We start from the raw sequence: 16,567 nt of genomic DNA, 5'->3' as shown, positions 1-16,567 counted from the left end.
TCCAGAAACAGAGACCCATAACGTTGCATTTATCCATTTATGTGCACTTTTGACCAGAAACAACATAGCAGAGGTTGTATTGTTGGCTTTTATTTCAGGAGGTAATGCAGCAGCCAGTGTAGTGTAATATGTATCTAATGTGGAAGGTGTATACTTGTCTATATTTCTACTAATATTAGCATAATCAACTCAGTCATTAATGTCAACATCGTCAGATTTGCACAGAAGTAGTAGGAAAAAAATCTGCATAAATAGCTTAAATATACTTTTTAGTATAATTTCGTACTATACAACTGGCAAAGGTGTGTGAACCTGACAGTTGTTTTGAAGCTAAAATTAGAGTCAGGTGTTTTCAACCAATGAGATGAGAATGGTGTGTGTGATCGATTCTATTGAAAGAAAATGATGTATCAGCGTGTGAGCCACAGACCTCAGGAACAAAGTCGCTGATGCCCGTCAGGTTACAAAACCATCTTTAAATGTGGACACCATCGATCCACAATCGGACCGTTGCAATTCAACTCTACCAACACAGATCATTTTAAGAGCAACGTGTGTAGTTAGCCAGGAAAGCGACTGGTAAACCTCTAACTAACTAAATGGCTCATTACATCTGCCAAACACAGAAGTGATATTATCATGGTTTGGTCCTGTTTTTTTGCTAAATCTGGGCATGGACAACTTGTGATCACTGACTGAACAACAAATTCTGTATTGTACCAGTGAATTCTGAAGAATAATAAGGGCTGATCAAGTTAATGAAAACCTTCAGTTGCAAGTATTACTGCCCGAAGGAGTCACATCAGATCTGATTAAATATTGCATTTTCTTAAATTATATCAAGTATACATTTGTCTCATTTGTATTCTCTTAATGTACTGTTAAGGCTGAACCACAGTGAGCATAAAGAAGACAGCATGTATACCTTAAAGAAACCAGTTTTTATAGAGCTGCCTCATCATATGCAGACATATGATATCCATATTTCATATGAACATTAAATCAAAATCGCTTCAGCAAAACAGTGCGCTAAAACAGATGCTGTGGTTGAATGGCAAACAGCAGCCATTTCACTTGACTTTATTTTTTCAAATACACAAGTCTGCCGAGAGTTAAACTGACTGTTACAGCTGCATCAATCTAAGCTGATTCTCATCAAGCAATCTTCTGCTGGAAAACGCTCGGTAGCATCACAAATATTGCTACCCCCGTCCACGTTTGACTTCCTGTGACGTACAAAGGGATGTGAAACACCGAGTCCTAAGTGACATACAAAGGAGTTCCTGTTAAAAAAATAACATACTGCAGGGCACTCCTCCAATCCATGCACTATAAATAAAGAAATGCGGTAGACAAAAAGAACTCCAATCTGCAATCCGACAGTAAACAACACATTGATGTATATCCTGAGTCTTTGCAAATTTTGGCATGTGCATGGACTACAGTAGAAAAGAGAGAAGCACACGACTAGATGATATTGAAACATAATGTTTCCTCAGCTAATGTGAGAAAAAGTCTGGGAGTGTCGACAGCACAGGCGCTGCTCCATACAGAAAGAGAAAGTGGCTTTTAGAATCGTGATGGAGGCTATTGAAAACAGAATGATTTCTTACTATGGCACTGTATTTCATTGATGCAGCGGTGCACCCCCCCATCTGATTTTTTTTGGTTAATCTTTGTTTTCAGCGGGGGCTAGGTGTAAAGAAATAAATACTAAATAGTCAACATCACAGAGCTTTTAAAAAAAAAAAAAATCTTGAAGCGAAATTGTGGGGTAGGATGGGGTGTGACACCAACAAAAACAATATCTTTACATGGTAAACACAATGCATTGATCACTCACTTTTACTTCCCCTACAGATGCACATTTAAAAATATATTCAACAATTTACACAATGTGATGTCTTGGAAAACAGAGAGAAACAAATCTCCAATGTGGCTATTCAGTGTTTTCTACTCTTTCCAAGGTCCATAGCGTCATTGCTCCAGAGTCACAACCTCCACCGCCTGGCCGTCCAGTGTGACTGTGTTGTCTATTCGTGTGGCGACAGGTGCCATGGCAACCTGGACGGGCCGGTTCCCCTGGGCGAGGCTGGTCACTACTGTCTGGTACATGCTGACTGGGATCTGGACCAGACCTGGTAAAAAGACACAGCACCAGTATCATCAAACTGAACTTTCATGGTTTCTCTCCATGTTATCATGTAGTTCACAGCAGCACCAAAACGGCTTTAGCCGGTTCTCAGGAGGCGGTCAAGTTCTTGTAGTTGCAAGGCAGGAGGCAGCCATGTTACAGGGAAGGCATTTCTGAACAATGGTCCGATTGAAGGTCCTCAGCTCGCTTCCCCCATTCCCAGCTGTGTGTGTGTGTGTGTGAGAGAGTCTTTGCCTGTGGGGATTACTACTGCAGTCACGTGGGCCTCTGCCCCACCCTGCAAGCTGTCACTGTGTCACAGGCAGGCAAGAAGGTCAGTGTAGGAGATGGCTCCTGTTACTGTGAGCTCAGATGCCAGACATTAAACGCAAAAAGTTCACATTACACATGAATAATTTCAAACTCTTAGCTGAGATCATGGAGATATTCGAAGCTACTTGAAGACTGTGAATCACATCTTCTCACATCTCAGTTGTAAATTTAGCTTTTAATTCTTAAACGTCTTTGGGAGCTCCTGCTGAGCCCACTTGCAAGTGATTTTGTGACTGTTAACTTGCGCTATTGAAGGTAATTTGTCTGGAAGTGATTACGGTGGAAGGCTTAGGGAGCAGGGCTTTGGCCTGACCGAGTGACGTACAGATACAGCAGTAGTACCTAACCTGAGACACTATGACATTAAGGGTCACGTTTGTGTATGTGCTGCTTTGCGTGTCTTCGCCTGAAGTGTCAGGACAAGCCAATCAGCAGCGTGTCTGGGCCAGTGCACTTCAAATGGTTCTCTTCTCTCATATATGGCTCTAGAGTGATTAGCTGAGGTCAATAGTTGGGGGAAAGACTGGCTTAGGAGCTCCAGAAGTTGTTAAAGAGAGCTACTGCAGCCAAGCGGTCCCTAAACACGCAAAATGTGTAAGGCTGCAGATGATAAATGTGATTAACTGTCATTTAAATTGGTGGAGGAATATACACACACAAACTGAAACACAGTACATATTTTGCATTTGCACATCAATTTAGCATGTTATACAAACATTTTTTTGCTTAATTTGGCCACTGAGAGCCTAAAATAGTTGTCTGGTAATGTTATGGAGTCTTGGTTTAAAGTTAAAGTGCTCTGAAATCTTGGGAGAAATGAGATTTTGTAGGAAAACAAAAGTGTCCTAATTCAGGAGTACACACGTTAGTTTTGTTCCACAAAAGCCAAGTTATAGTGAGAAGTCATTCATACCGTGTTGCTTGGATGACAGTAAATGCTGGATGTTCATAAAATGTTCTTTGTCTCAACAACTCCAAAGCAGGAATCATCGTAATCACTCAACATAAGCCTGGTTCAGACAATCCATCATCTGTGCCACCCTTATTATTCCAATATCAGTAAGGATACCATTCACAGGTTCAGCTAATTCAAAATGTAGCTTCTTGGCTTTTATATTATTTATGGTTTGGTGGTTTTATCCTCTTGCTTCATGCAGCACCTCCTTGCTTTGTCTGTCTGTGAACATTGACAGATACCATTAAACTAGGCGAAGAACTCATTCAACCTTTTCCTGAAGAAAAATGCTGCTAAGAGAGTGGAGAGACCTGCTGCTAACAGAGTGGAGGTAATCTTATTAGCTATGGTTGTTTTTTTGACCTTGCCTCAGTGTGCTCAAAGGGCATGGGCGCCTAACTGCAAGAACAAGAAATTTTTACTTTTCTTAAAAAAAAAGCTTCTAAGATTTCATTTCGGAGCTTTTCAACGTATGTTTTTATAAGGAAACAATTCCAAGCATTCTTGCATCGATTAATCATTCAGACCCTAAAAGATGGGCAAATATGACCAATGTTTTAAATGTGTGTTTCCTTTAGTTCAAGTTGCTCCCTTAAAAGAAAGAAATAAAACCAAAAACATTTATGTCTTTAGGGTAAAAAATTAGCATTACCTGCGTGTAAAATAAAATAAATAAGAGCTGCACATCCATCCATTTTCTATACCCATTTTGTCCTGTTCAGGGTTGTGGGGAGGGGGCGGAAGTTTATCCCAGCTGTCATAGGTGGGAGGCTGGTTGCATCCCAGACATGCTGCTAATCCATCACAGGGCAGAGATGCACATATTGTCCCAATTTAAAGGGGCAAATATTCATGTGAAGAGTGACAATGTGTGCCTGCACACACTGTACATTGACAGAGAACCTGGGTGTGTATGTGTGTTGACAGCTGGCCCAGTGATTAGACCATGGACTGATAATGGAGTGGATCAAGCTGTTTAGGAGGGCCCCCGAGGGACCTGCCTATGCCCCTGGACTAGTGTACTTCACATATAGTACTGATTAGTTGACACTGCAAATAAGGAAAAGATTGACAGCCTGGCAGATAAGTCTGTAGAGGGGTCTATACGTGCTATCCTGCTGTGGTTATTAGTGACCGACTTCGCCATTAAGACTCAGTGTCGTGGATTTCATACGCAGCATCACCTGTATATTTGTTTTAATAGCTAAACGACATTATAATTCCCATCTACATAGTTCTTTTGGTGTTTTTCATGAACAAGCAGCAGCTTCGATTATGAGGATCCAAACTGAACGTGTGCTTTTTAAAGCAATTCATCAAGCTGCCCCAGAAGACTCACCCCCGTAGCAGTGCATGCAGAATGGATCAACCTTTAAAAAGTTATCATCAAAAGAAGGGAGTGTGGCTACAAAGAGCACACTGACAAAAGCAATCCATCTGTCACAAATGCACAGAGTAGATTACACAGGAGGGGCTCAGAAGCCTCACCACACTGTTACTGGTAAGGAAGCTTACACTTGGTAAGGCTAATTGGAAGTGCCATTGGCTGATGAACACATAAAAACCAATTAGCTTGGATATGATGGCAAACAAGCAAAGACATTTAAAGTTCTATGTTAAACTGTGGTTGATTTATTCAGCAATGATGCTGAAAGATAATCCCCTTTCAGTTCTTATTATATTATATATTCTTATGTAAATGATGCTATTTAATGTGCACTTACACGTTGCCTTGGTGTTTGCTGTTCTGATGAAAACATGCAAACAGTATAAAATGTGGCATGAATAGTTACCTGTGGCATCTTGAACCCCTGCAAGAGCCCCAACAGCAGCTGCCGTCTCTGCCAGGACAATCTGCCCCCCGCCTTGAAGAGTGGCCTCTGCCAACGTTGCTACAGCATGAGCGGCCGCCTCACTGCAACACAGCACTTTGGAATTAAAATACATGCAAAAAAGTCGGACGGAGATAGTAGGCCTCCAGATACAATTTTCTGGCACAAAGCCCAAAAGCTCTCTCACACATAAACAGTCTGTTCACCAAGGCGAGGGTTATTAGAGAGATGTGGGGTGAAGAGGCAGGAGTGTATGAGCTGTAAGAAGCTTTTCTTGTCTGGACTTATAGAGAATCTGTCACATCTCTCCAAAGGCCAGGTGCTATGGATCTAACAAAGCAGTTTTATCAACCAGATCTACCCAGTGGAATTACCGCGAGCTTATTACCACTGCAGCTTCATTATGAACTCATGGAGGTGTTCACAGATTAGTTGATAATCACATCTGAGAAGGAACTACAGAGGGGACTGCAAGATTTTTACAGTTCATTTTGAATTAGTAAGACAGGCTGACATGGTAAGGCGTCACATTATTACAGCAGAAGTGATAGTAAGAGGCACAAGTCCCCTCTGAGGCTGGAAAACAGACTAAATGTTCCAGAGCCGGAGGAGGAGAGTAGCTCAGCAGAAGTAAACAGCAGCAGGGGAGGTTAGAGGAAGCCAGACTCAGGTGGGTGCAGGTAACAAGCCCCGATGGGACATACCCATACACATATGATATGATTGCCATGACAGTATTGCAGTGAAAAACCAGCAAACATCTTTGTGCCTTGATGAGTCTAGCTGATGAATTCAGCAGTTTAAATACCCTCAAGGAATACCTGACAAGGTTGAAAGAAAAAAAACAAGAAAACAAACATGCATATCAGCGAGTGGCTTTCCAAACGTGAGCACATCTGAAATGCATCTACGCGTTGCAGCGCATGATTTTCAGCTTTATTTCTGCAGTTTAATCCCACCCCGAAGACAACCGGCCCTCCTGGAGTCTAAATGCACAACATGTGCTGCATTCTTCACAAAATTCTAATTGGAGGTTATTTTGCTGATTGCATTTCAGACATTTGCTGATTTTGTCACACTGATAATAATCACACCTTCATCATGTCACTGAGTCATTAACACAGAAAACATGCAAACAGACAGTTGAACTGTTTGGCACCGAGCAGCTGTGAAGCCTATGAGCTAATTAATTGGCTGTTGTAGTGGATTGAGAGGTAGCTGACTCATCACTGGGGGGGTGTCGGTGACCACCCAGAACAGTTGTCCTTTTCCTCCCCCTCTTTACAGTTGTCAGGGCTGCCACAGTTACACTTTGGAGATTTTCTAATGCTCTCTAATGTGTTTGATAGCTCAACGATCAAATATTTTGGACCCTATTTTCAAAGCACCGGGCTTAGTTTGCTTTGAGAACTTACTTTAATAAACCCAAGATACTTACAGTCAGTACAAGTAAGATCTAAACAGCAAGAATAACTTCCTGATGAAAGAAAACATGCTTTTCTCATCTCATTTTATTAGCCCAGAACTCTCCAGCAGTCTCTTCTGATGTGAAGGTGTCAATATGAACTAAAATGTGATTTTCTTGTGAATTTAGAGGCGCAGTTAACTCAATAAAGCGCACGATAACATATCAAATTCTATGAGATTCACCTGTTTAAAGCCATAGTGACGGTGGTTCCGGGCTGGATCTCGTGACTGGCAGCGACTGCCGCTTCAGCCAGGGATGCGACTGCCTGTGTGGCCTCCGATGCTTGAGTTGTTTGGATTGTCATCTCTCCGCCCTGGAGTGTGGCCCAGTTCTGCTCCACCTGGGAAAAAAAGAAGTAAATAGTTTTAGAACAGAAAGTATTTTGGCTGTTCCTCGGGCAGATTTTGTGTCACTGAAAAGATGGCTCCTATCAAATCCACCCATGCAACTACTGTATATGTGAGAGAATCTGTGTTGCTTGTGGTACAAGTTATGTGGGTCGCTTGTTTAACAGCATGAAACAGTTACCTCTCCATCAGTTACCGTTGAATAGTTGACTTGTGCCACTGTCACACCGGGAAGCTCTGACGCATCAGCCAGAGTTGCAACGGTGTGTCCTGTGCCAACCTGAGAGAATTGTGAAGGTTGAGTGTGCTGTACTCAGTAAAACTTACCCACTTAAGTGTGTGACAGGTGCCACCCACCTGGATGAGCGAGACGGTTCCATCGGGGTTGTTGATGGTTTGTACGACGGTCTGTGAGGGAACAAGGTGAGCTATGCTCTGTGCGGCGGTCAGGTGGTGCTGGGCGGTGGTTGCCGTGGTTACCTGCTGGTCCTCAAAAGCATACAACAAATCTTCACGGCCGTGCTGCTTATAGCAGTTTTTCACAATTGTCCGCAACGCCTGTGTCCAAGACACCTGAGGAATCAACAGACAAGTCGTTTTAATTATCTACCTGAGGCATTAAAGGCCCTTCACAAGTATGAATGATGGAAAAATAGGATGGTAAAGTTTTATTTCAGAGGTTAACACTGAGTTTTTATCACTAAACCTGGATGAGAGGATAAATACTAAGACAGTTTGATACAATTAAACACACTCAACATGCATGAATGAACATCATTTGCTTTTTGTTCCTGAACCTGGAAAAATCTGGTCCGACTGCAGCATATCCACTTTAAAATCTAAAATGATCATCAAGCCTTACTCTCTGTTTCTGCTCCTCTGTGCGGACATCACTGCGGACGTTGGCCCACGGGATGTCCTCAGGCCACCACACCGGCTTGCAGCTCTCCTTTCCCCAGCCAGGCTTCCCCCTGCCTGTGGAGTACTTCAACATCTCTGGGATGAACGCCCGCAGTTGGGCCTAAAGTGAAACATGGATGCAAGGAAGAAAGAAAAAGGAGATGTTACAGAAATCAGATCTTTTAAGTGGGGAGCTGCTGTGTCTGTCTGACACATGTGAGCACACACGCCCTTGAGCAGGCAGCTGGAGACTAGTATTGATTCGGCGTATTCTGCAGGGTGCTGAGGTGGTCAAGACCTGCAAATAGAAACGAGCTTTCTAAAAGGAGTATGTGTTTATAAAGAGGCCAATCTATGGCTGTGGCTCCAGCCTGATGTGCCAGACTGCCACCATGAGAACCTCAGGGGTGAGTACTCAGCATGGACATCCTAAGGGCGAGCGGGTCGTATTGTTAAAACGCAAATCAGAAAAAAACAAAAACAGATTCATTTTGATGACTTGGGATGTCCAGCATTATATGGACTTGTACAGATACAGTGGACTGAGCGTGTCACCAGATGTTTGTCCACAGCATTTGAGCGTACCATTCTGACAAAGGAAGGTAACCAAGCAGTTCAAACTAAGAAATGAACTGTAACTGAAGGATGCTTGTGGAGAGATGGACATGTAACAAACAGGAAACTGGTTTGGTAATACCCCCCCCTGTCATAACAGCAAATCATCTTCTGCAGATAATCTCCAAATCATCTTCACATATATTTATCTCGCCATCACATCAGCGTTTCCAGAACAGACATACACTCCCACTCGCTAACATGCTGTAGTGGGGTTTAGTGCCAATGTCCTCAGTGTCCTGGTAATATGCAAGCATCGCCGGGGGATTATATTGCACAATGAAGCACTGCAGCGTCTGCCTACCTTGACATCATGGGCTAAATTTGGTTCCGGGAGAAATAAATCCCTTCCTCCTCCCCATTAGACCCCTTTGCTATTCACAGTCACAAGCCACCTATGCGCAGGTTCTCAGCGCATCACACAGAGCGATATGATCAAATGGATCTTGCTAGAAAATGGAGGGTCAAGGCATAATTACAATGGCTTTTGAAAAACAGAAGCTGCATCTGGTGGCTACAGAAGTGGAGCTCTGCAAACAGCAGGAGGGCAACATGGCGTACTCAAGGAAAAGGACCTAGTACAAGGGGATTCCTGCATTTCCACCTGTGGGTGATATGTATGCAAGCCCAGATGGCCTAATTACGGTGGCTAGTTAGTTAAGTGGCATGTTGCCCTCATGCCGACCACCCCACCCCCAGACCTAATCCTCAAAGCAGTGGTCCAATCAGAGTTTAGAAAGGCAGCTATGTTGCTGGGTCCCTGAATCTAACAAAGGTAGAGGATAATTATGGGCTCGGGCTAGACTGGGGATCACCTGCTACAGATGCTCCAAATATCTGACAGGCAGGGGTTTCTGTCTGTGTGCTGCAGATGTCTTAGGAGGGACGTTAAGTCCATCCTGATATGAATCAGGAGGACTAAGTTTGAATTAGCTCCCTTGCATATCATATACATGTGTTCCATTTCCAGGGTACATCAATCTTTCCAAGAAGGATGAGGCGACATCATGTTTGCAACACATGACACACACACATATCTCTAAAAACAGCCACACTGTTCCATCTGGCTTTGCCTTGCTGAGTGAGGCAACAGGTTACTCATGATAATCTCAGCCTACAACCTCCAGAAAAACAAGCATCAACTAACACCTGCCCTCCAAGGATTTATCTGGCCCTGGGATTGGCTCCCGTGCTCCCTGGGCTGTGGAGCCGTCTCTGAGGGCCACTGTCATGCTGGCTTCTCTGACGATGATCCACAGAGTGCGTCAGCAGCGCAGGGACGGCAGAGTAAACAAGCCAGGTTCCCTTGGGTGAACAGAGGACTCAGGCCGCCAGTGGTGCTAAAGCTTCAGTGAAATGCCAGCTAAGAGCAGTCTACTCCCCTCTCACTATGGAGCTTGTTTCCAAGTGCAATTAGCACCTTTATATCAGGGAGAAATGTTTACTGTTCTTTAGGATGACAATATATTTAGGAACATTACGTGATTCTATGCAGATTAATTAAATCTATTACGTGATACAGAAGGACATAAAGATACTGCACTTGACCTTGATACATATAGCTGGCTAAGCTGGTGCTCATACGGGTTATTAAAACAATTTAATTTTTCTTGTTTGTTGGCAGCTGGTGCCCTCTGCTGGGAGCATCACCTTTGTGTTTTCTGTTTGTGCTATGAAGTAGTCAAGTCTTTAGTATAGAAAAAAAAAAAAGTCTCACCTGGGTCATCTTGTCCACAGAGACAGGGATGCCATCAATTGTGAGAGGAGGTAGCTCTGAGGCCAGCTCTCCTCCAGGAGGGGCGTGCTCAGCCAGGGCGTTCTCCACGTCCTCCAACATCATGCTCTTATATTTTCGAACCTGGTTTCCAGGAGAGAAACATCAAACACTGAGCTTGAAAAGAAAATTGACTCCTCTTGCTGATCGCTTATGTCCCATGAACATACAAACATTTGATAAAATCAAGTTTGCAAAGAAAAAAAATAAATAAATAAATAAAAATAAATTAGGGTTGTACTATTAAGCAAGTTCAGCAAAACCAGGCTATGTTTAAGAAATCAGCTGCTCAACAAAACCTGAAACATGAATCACAGACAATGGCCACCATGACAGGGGTTACCAACTTCATTTATTAAGGCGGGCTGTTGTGTTCAGGCTCTGTGAGCGTTAACACAAAAGTGGCTGTCTGAAGCATCATTTGACGCTCTGTATGCACAAAACGCATCAACTACCAGAGCAGTGGCCACCACACCACTGCAGTCAAGAGGAATGGGTTGTTCATATAAAAAACCATGACAGGATAAGCTCTTGCTGCAATAATAAGACAAGAAAGGAAAGAAAACTGCTAATTCTGTAAAATTATAAGATAATATGAACTAATTAATCCACTCTCCCCAAGACAATCGAAACGACCTCTCATTAGAGCCCATGAACATCAGAATACGTATAAATGTCCACTTTCAAGGCTCAGGTGTCTACCAACTGCAGGATTAACGTGGTAGAAGTATAATAAACAATAAGGGGGACAGCTGTTTTTTGTGAATAAAGGTTAAATATTTTCATTCAAAGTAGGAAATCATTTGGAATGAATGGAAGAAAATATTGGCAGGGGTAGAAGGTAGAAGTGGAGGTTTCAGTGTGAAGAAAAAACAAAAGCGTACAACCAGTTCTAAGAAAAACAAAAACACTCACCACATTCTCCAGTGGAGCAGCTCCGAACACCTTAAACACGGGGTTGGGTTTGGAAGGCGAGATACACAGCACTATGGCCTGCTGGCCCACTCTGGTGGTATACTCATCCAGCGTGGCCCGCAGTTTCCTGTAAACACATGTCATCATTTACTCCCTCTTTTGGATAAATTGCTGCAAAGCTGTCATCTCAGCATTTTATTTGGACCCTGAAGGGAAAACCACGGGGAAAATGTTCAGAAAAACTCACCTGAGCAGACGGGTCTGCTGCCGCTTGCGGATGGAGGGATTAGATTCAAAGATGTGAGGCCTTTTTCTTTTCTTCCCAGTTGCTACGGCAGCCGCTGCCGCCATGCCTACTGGCCCTGAGGAAAAAAGAAAAACAGAGCAGGTTAAAAATGACAGGAAAAGGAAGTATCGGTCTGTTTCCCCCCTCCTGATTTGTCCTTTTTATAAGCTGAATATACAGCACATGTCGCTATTATTTCATTGTACCCTTTAACTAATATTTAATTCTAACAACACTTGAGCTTGGAGATCACTGGCTCTATTTTATTTTACAGAAGAAATGACTGAAGCCAGCCAGGAGGAAACACATGGGAGCTTTACTGGCCCAATATAAAGCCCGCTGGCACCACCTGCTGTCCACTTGAGTGCATTGCGGATTTCAAGTGCTGTGGATGCTTTAACAGATAAGTATGATTAGTCAGAGAAGTAACATTAGATCCATAAACAACCTAACAAAATGTTGTTTTTTTCTCTCTTGTCCCCAAAAGGTTGTTTGAAAAACCCTGTAGGTGTTCTTATCAAATATGTCACACTGAAAACCAGCAAATGTCAAGTTTTCTCATGCATAGCAGCGCAAAACAAGTTTGGTGTCACCTGCAGCTGCCAGGTGAGCAGTGACCTCATCAGTGCCAGCTGAGTTGAGGATGTCGGTGTCATCATAAGGGTCATCATCAGGCGAAGACGTCGAGTCTTCCTCAGCACTCATCATGGATGTCTCTGTAAAAGTGGTGACGTGTACCTGTACACAAAGAATCAATCACGTAAAATAAGTTGACATTTCTAAACTAAATATCAACTTAAAGCATATTAGTGAGGTGTTAGGTTGCTAATCTGGTCTAATAATCTAACCATCTGGTGAAACACAGAGTTACTGGCACAAGGAAGTAATACTATCTGTTCATAAATCATAATTTCCTAAATTTAATCATGACGCTCATAAGTGCACCTGCTGTACCTGTTGGCTGACGGCGCTGGCCTCGATGGTGGTCATGTGCTCCGTCTGGTGAATGGTGTGCTCGTCCATTATCATCCACCTGGTCTAAACAGCTATGTCCACGGTAGAACTGCTGAGCAAAGTGAAGCAGCATGACATAATCTATACATAATGGGGGCACGTCCTGAATTCTTTCTAATCATTAAAACGGTAATGAACACATACTAAAGTAACGGCGTGGTATGCAGCTTAACAGAAGCATAAACACTGCTGTGTATATATAAAATGTAGCATCCCAGGGCTGAAGCTCCAATAAAGACGCTGGAGTCACCATTGCAGCTTTGGGATGTGTTTCAGACTGCAGGTCTTATTGGAAACTCCCAAAAATCCTGGGCTTTATGTTCAAAGCGAGAAGGGCAACTTAAAGTCTGGGTTGTTACCATAGTAACTGGTGTGGTTTATAGAGTCGGTTACTGAACAAACCTGCTCAGTGGCAGGTTTTCTTCAACAAGCTGAGTTTCTATCTTACTGCTCCCCTCCTGCCAAGCATCAGCTTTTTACAGACTTTTACGCATTTAGATATATAAAAATCCGAGTTGGACTTTTTCGTCTTTTAAGCATCTTTCGATTAAAACAATGAAGTATCTTAATACAGCCAAATTTCCCAATAATACCGTTTTTATTACCATATTTTTTCCATTTGTCAGATGGCTAAAAGCATCACAAATGATGATCAAAAACGGACGAGATTCATTCCGAGTTCACAGGCAGGAGGATGGAGAACACACGAAAGGACAAATTAAGGAAATATGAAGAGCCAACGGTCTCAGTGGACCTTAAGCACTGATGCTCGCCTATTTTCATTTAATCACTGGGGACTTTCATTTAGAAAATAAAGGGTCTGAATTCATTTTTCCCCTTTTCCATGATGCTTAACTTGTGCATGTCTTTATGAAGTGATTGCACCGCTGCGCTCTGCCTGTAGAGGGCACCCTTGTGTCAAATTCTACATTTTACATGTATAAACTTGTACATTAGCATTCCATACACAGCGATGTCTCAAAGTATTATTAGTCATATAAAGTGTCAAGTCTATCTAGATGTCCCACCCCCTCCGTCTTCTTCTTTGAGGTGTTATTACTGCGATAGTCGGGGGACAATAAGTGAATTTGGTTTATGTGAATTAGAGGTTTACATTTCATTTCGTCTGAGAGGGACCAAAAAACTAAGCAAAACATAATAATATCGATACCACACGGTCCATGAAACATTCAAGACCCACACAAATATGATTTACTTATCTCAATTTTCAGCCAATGCCAATAGCTTCTGCAGCCTTTAAAGACAAATTAATTTGGCAATTTAATGAGAATGCCAGTTAACACGTTGGAAAGATGGCTTATTCAACTAATTATGTTTAAGCGCTTCTTCATAGTTCAAGCTCTTTTACGGCGATTAAAAAAATAATAATAATTAAGAGGGAAATTTGATATCAGTTGCTTGTGTTCATCGAATCCCAATTATTATGTACAGTATCAATGAGAAGATGCACCATGAGGCAATAATGTACATGTTGGGTCATTCACATAGTCTGCAACAATGGGTAATTCTTGAGAGTTGAGAAAGAAACAATGCTCATGTTAAACAGGCAACGTTATTTCTTAATCGTTACAGTGGTGTAATGTTAGCCGACCTGCCGGCTGGATATCAACGACTCTTCAACAGAGCTCGGCTAGCAATGCCCTACATTCGGCTAATTAGCTTTCCTAGCTAACCATTTGTTCGTGTACAGTCGATCATCTAAATGGGTAGTCACTGTGTTTGAAAAGAACAGCCATTTCTCCGCTTCGGATAACAAACTTATGATTTCTATGTGCTGTACAAGGTAGACCAGAGTAACACGACAGCTAGCATAAAACCCGCGCAATATGAAACAAAACAGAACACTACGGCAGGCCGAGAGGCCTGCAGCTCATCCACAGCTATTCCACTCTCTGAGCTTATTGTCGATAGGCGCCAACAACACGATTCACCACAAAAAGCTACATGTGTGGAATAAAGGCGCTCCAGTCAACATCTAAACAAACTGCATCTTTCGCCCGAACGCTGCCGGGTTCGATGATGCGGCTGCGCCGGGGTTGAAATAGATGGAGAATGCGCGGTAGGGCACTAACCTCAGAGCGGCTGCGCTACTTCGGGCCTGCGCCGTACAGCGGGGATGGATCCGAGCTTTAATGGAGGACAGAGGGGAGCCAGCACTAAACACAACGCGCAGAGCGCACACAACACTGATCTGCACTAGTGATGCCTTCAGGTGCTCCTCCCGAGTTCTAAATCCAAGGGTCACTGTAATTTCTATGCCAAAACCATAAAAGTCGACACCTACCAGTGCAAACAGGGCACAAAAGTACCTGGTGGATATTGTTTCGTTCCTGTTCCTTTAAAAAGTAACAACTGTCTGTAGAAAAATGGTCAGTGCCGATGTGTACACAACTATTGACAAATTACTGATCCTCATTTTATTTTCGTTATTGGAGACCTAAATCCCTTAAGTTGAAAATGGGTGTTAAAAATGTGCGGATTTATTCATAGTTTATTTGCCTTTTTTAAATAATTCAGTTTAATAAGTTATGGGCCGTAAATGATGGTCCATATCACCTACAGCAAGTGAATGCCACATTAAAACCTTAGAAACCACGCCCCTTTCTTCCTGCGCTAGGGATTCAACTTCTGCAGGCGTGTGAGACTGTCTATATTGTTATACGACCAAATAGTCGTTGAGCTATGTTTCAAAATGTCAACAAAAGGTTATCATGATTGTGTGAGGTGCCGATGCAAATAAAGCAACAAAAAACAACTGACTCTTGGCCGAAAAAGTTTTTCAACTTTTTTCAAGGTACTCTAATAAGCAACAGCTGTGTTATTCAGGCAATCAGGACATCATTCCACATGAACGTGTTGATGCTTTTGCAGGTTAGTGAAACTGTTTTGCTATTTTTTTTTCTTTTTGAATGTTCCCTAATATCACGCCAGCGTTTAAGGACTACTGTGCTTATTGGGCAAGACTAGACTTTTAAAGCTAGGTCTGTGTTTTTTTGTTGCGGCAACAACAAGATGGAACTTTACCGACATTTCTTCACAATGGTTTAAATTAAATTACACTTAATGCTTATTTGCATTTCACAACTTTCTTACATTTGCCCATTGCTGTTAATATTGGTGAGTCACAATGATCTAGCTTTATATCCAGCCTAAGTTGTTGACACTGAACCATTGTCTGGCCCCAATTCTGGTCATCACTCACAGTCCATTATTGGACCAAATGGTGTTAATTGCACACTTTTCCAATTTCAAAACTGTCCCAAGTCCAAGTATTCGAAATCAGATTGTGTTGGACAGCCATCACTGCACCAGAGCTAACCAGCCACATGTGAGTCAGTTTCAAAATGCAGCTGTGTGGGCCAACATTTGTCCTTATTTGGCCCAAGTTACCTGGCTATCAATATATTTCAGAATAAATTAGCTGTGTTAATGCTGTAAGCCTGACCTAGTTGTTATCCTTATCAGGTTTGAAGAACATAATATGGGATGTGCAACTTCAGCTGATCTGATAAGCCACAAGCTTGGTGGAGAAGTGCACTGAAAGAATAATGAGGTAAGTGTGTGCTTTTATATATTTTTAAAAGGGAAAAAAAGCACAATGTATCTCTCCCATTCCATTAGCTTTACTTTAAATCCTCAAGGGGGCAGCCTTGCATTATAAATCGTATTTGGAGCTTGGTTCTACAAGTTAGTTATGACAGGAGGTGGTGGTAGGGCAACACTAATGTGGCTCACTGCAGGTGCCCTGGCATGTATTCAAGATGATGGATGCTTTACATTAGTGTGTGATGACAGCAGCTTATGTTTGAGTCTCACTAAATGTCACCAAGTATCATATTCAAAAATGTGGCAGGAGAGTGTTGAGAAGTGCGATTACACATTTAACAGCTTCCAAACTGCGTAACTGACCTTCCTTCCACTCTGTCTCACTGCCATTCGTCTGTCTGGCGTTCTACATGAACAGACAGGTGGA

At 42.5% G+C, this 16,567-nt stretch overlaps 1 protein-coding gene across 3 annotated transcripts; it reads right to left on the bottom strand.

Moving 5' to 3' along the window:
• Positions 1–1,044: 1,044 nt before the first annotated feature.
• Positions 1,045–14,759, bottom strand: nrf1 (nuclear respiratory factor 1). Of its 3 annotated transcripts, none has more exons than XM_072377267.1 (12): positions 14,667–14,759; positions 12,514–12,625; positions 12,153–12,297; positions 11,521–11,635; positions 11,274–11,400; positions 10,302–10,442; positions 7,932–8,090; positions 7,427–7,642; positions 7,251–7,349; positions 6,905–7,062; positions 5,216–5,337; positions 1,045–2,138 (listed from the first exon to the last, which is right to left on the bottom strand). In XM_072377267.1, exons 2-12 carry the CDS (start codon positions 12,586–12,588, stop codon positions 1,978–1,980), a joined length of 1,518 nt encoding a protein of 505 aa, XP_072233368.1. In that variant the 5' UTR covers positions 12,589–12,625; positions 14,667–14,759; the 3' UTR covers positions 1,045–1,977. The 3 variants fall into 3 exon arrangements, with proteins under 3 accessions (XP_072233368.1, XP_072233370.1, XP_072233369.1); XM_072377269.1 differs by having other exon boundaries at positions 7,266–7,349; XM_072377268.1 differs by having other exon boundaries at positions 12,514–12,622.
• Between the last annotated feature and the right edge of the window lie 1,808 nt (positions 14,760–16,567).

This window comes from Leuresthes tenuis, unplaced genomic scaffold (assembly GCF_036924035.1).
Source record: "Leuresthes tenuis unplaced genomic scaffold, fLeuTen1.0.hap1 SCAF_23, whole genome shotgun sequence".
NCBI classification, from domain to species: domain Eukaryota; kingdom Metazoa; phylum Chordata; class Actinopteri; order Atheriniformes; family Atherinopsidae; genus Leuresthes; species Leuresthes tenuis.
Note: the sequence above shows the minus strand (reverse complement) of the source record. Positions and strands in the feature narration are given on the sequence as shown.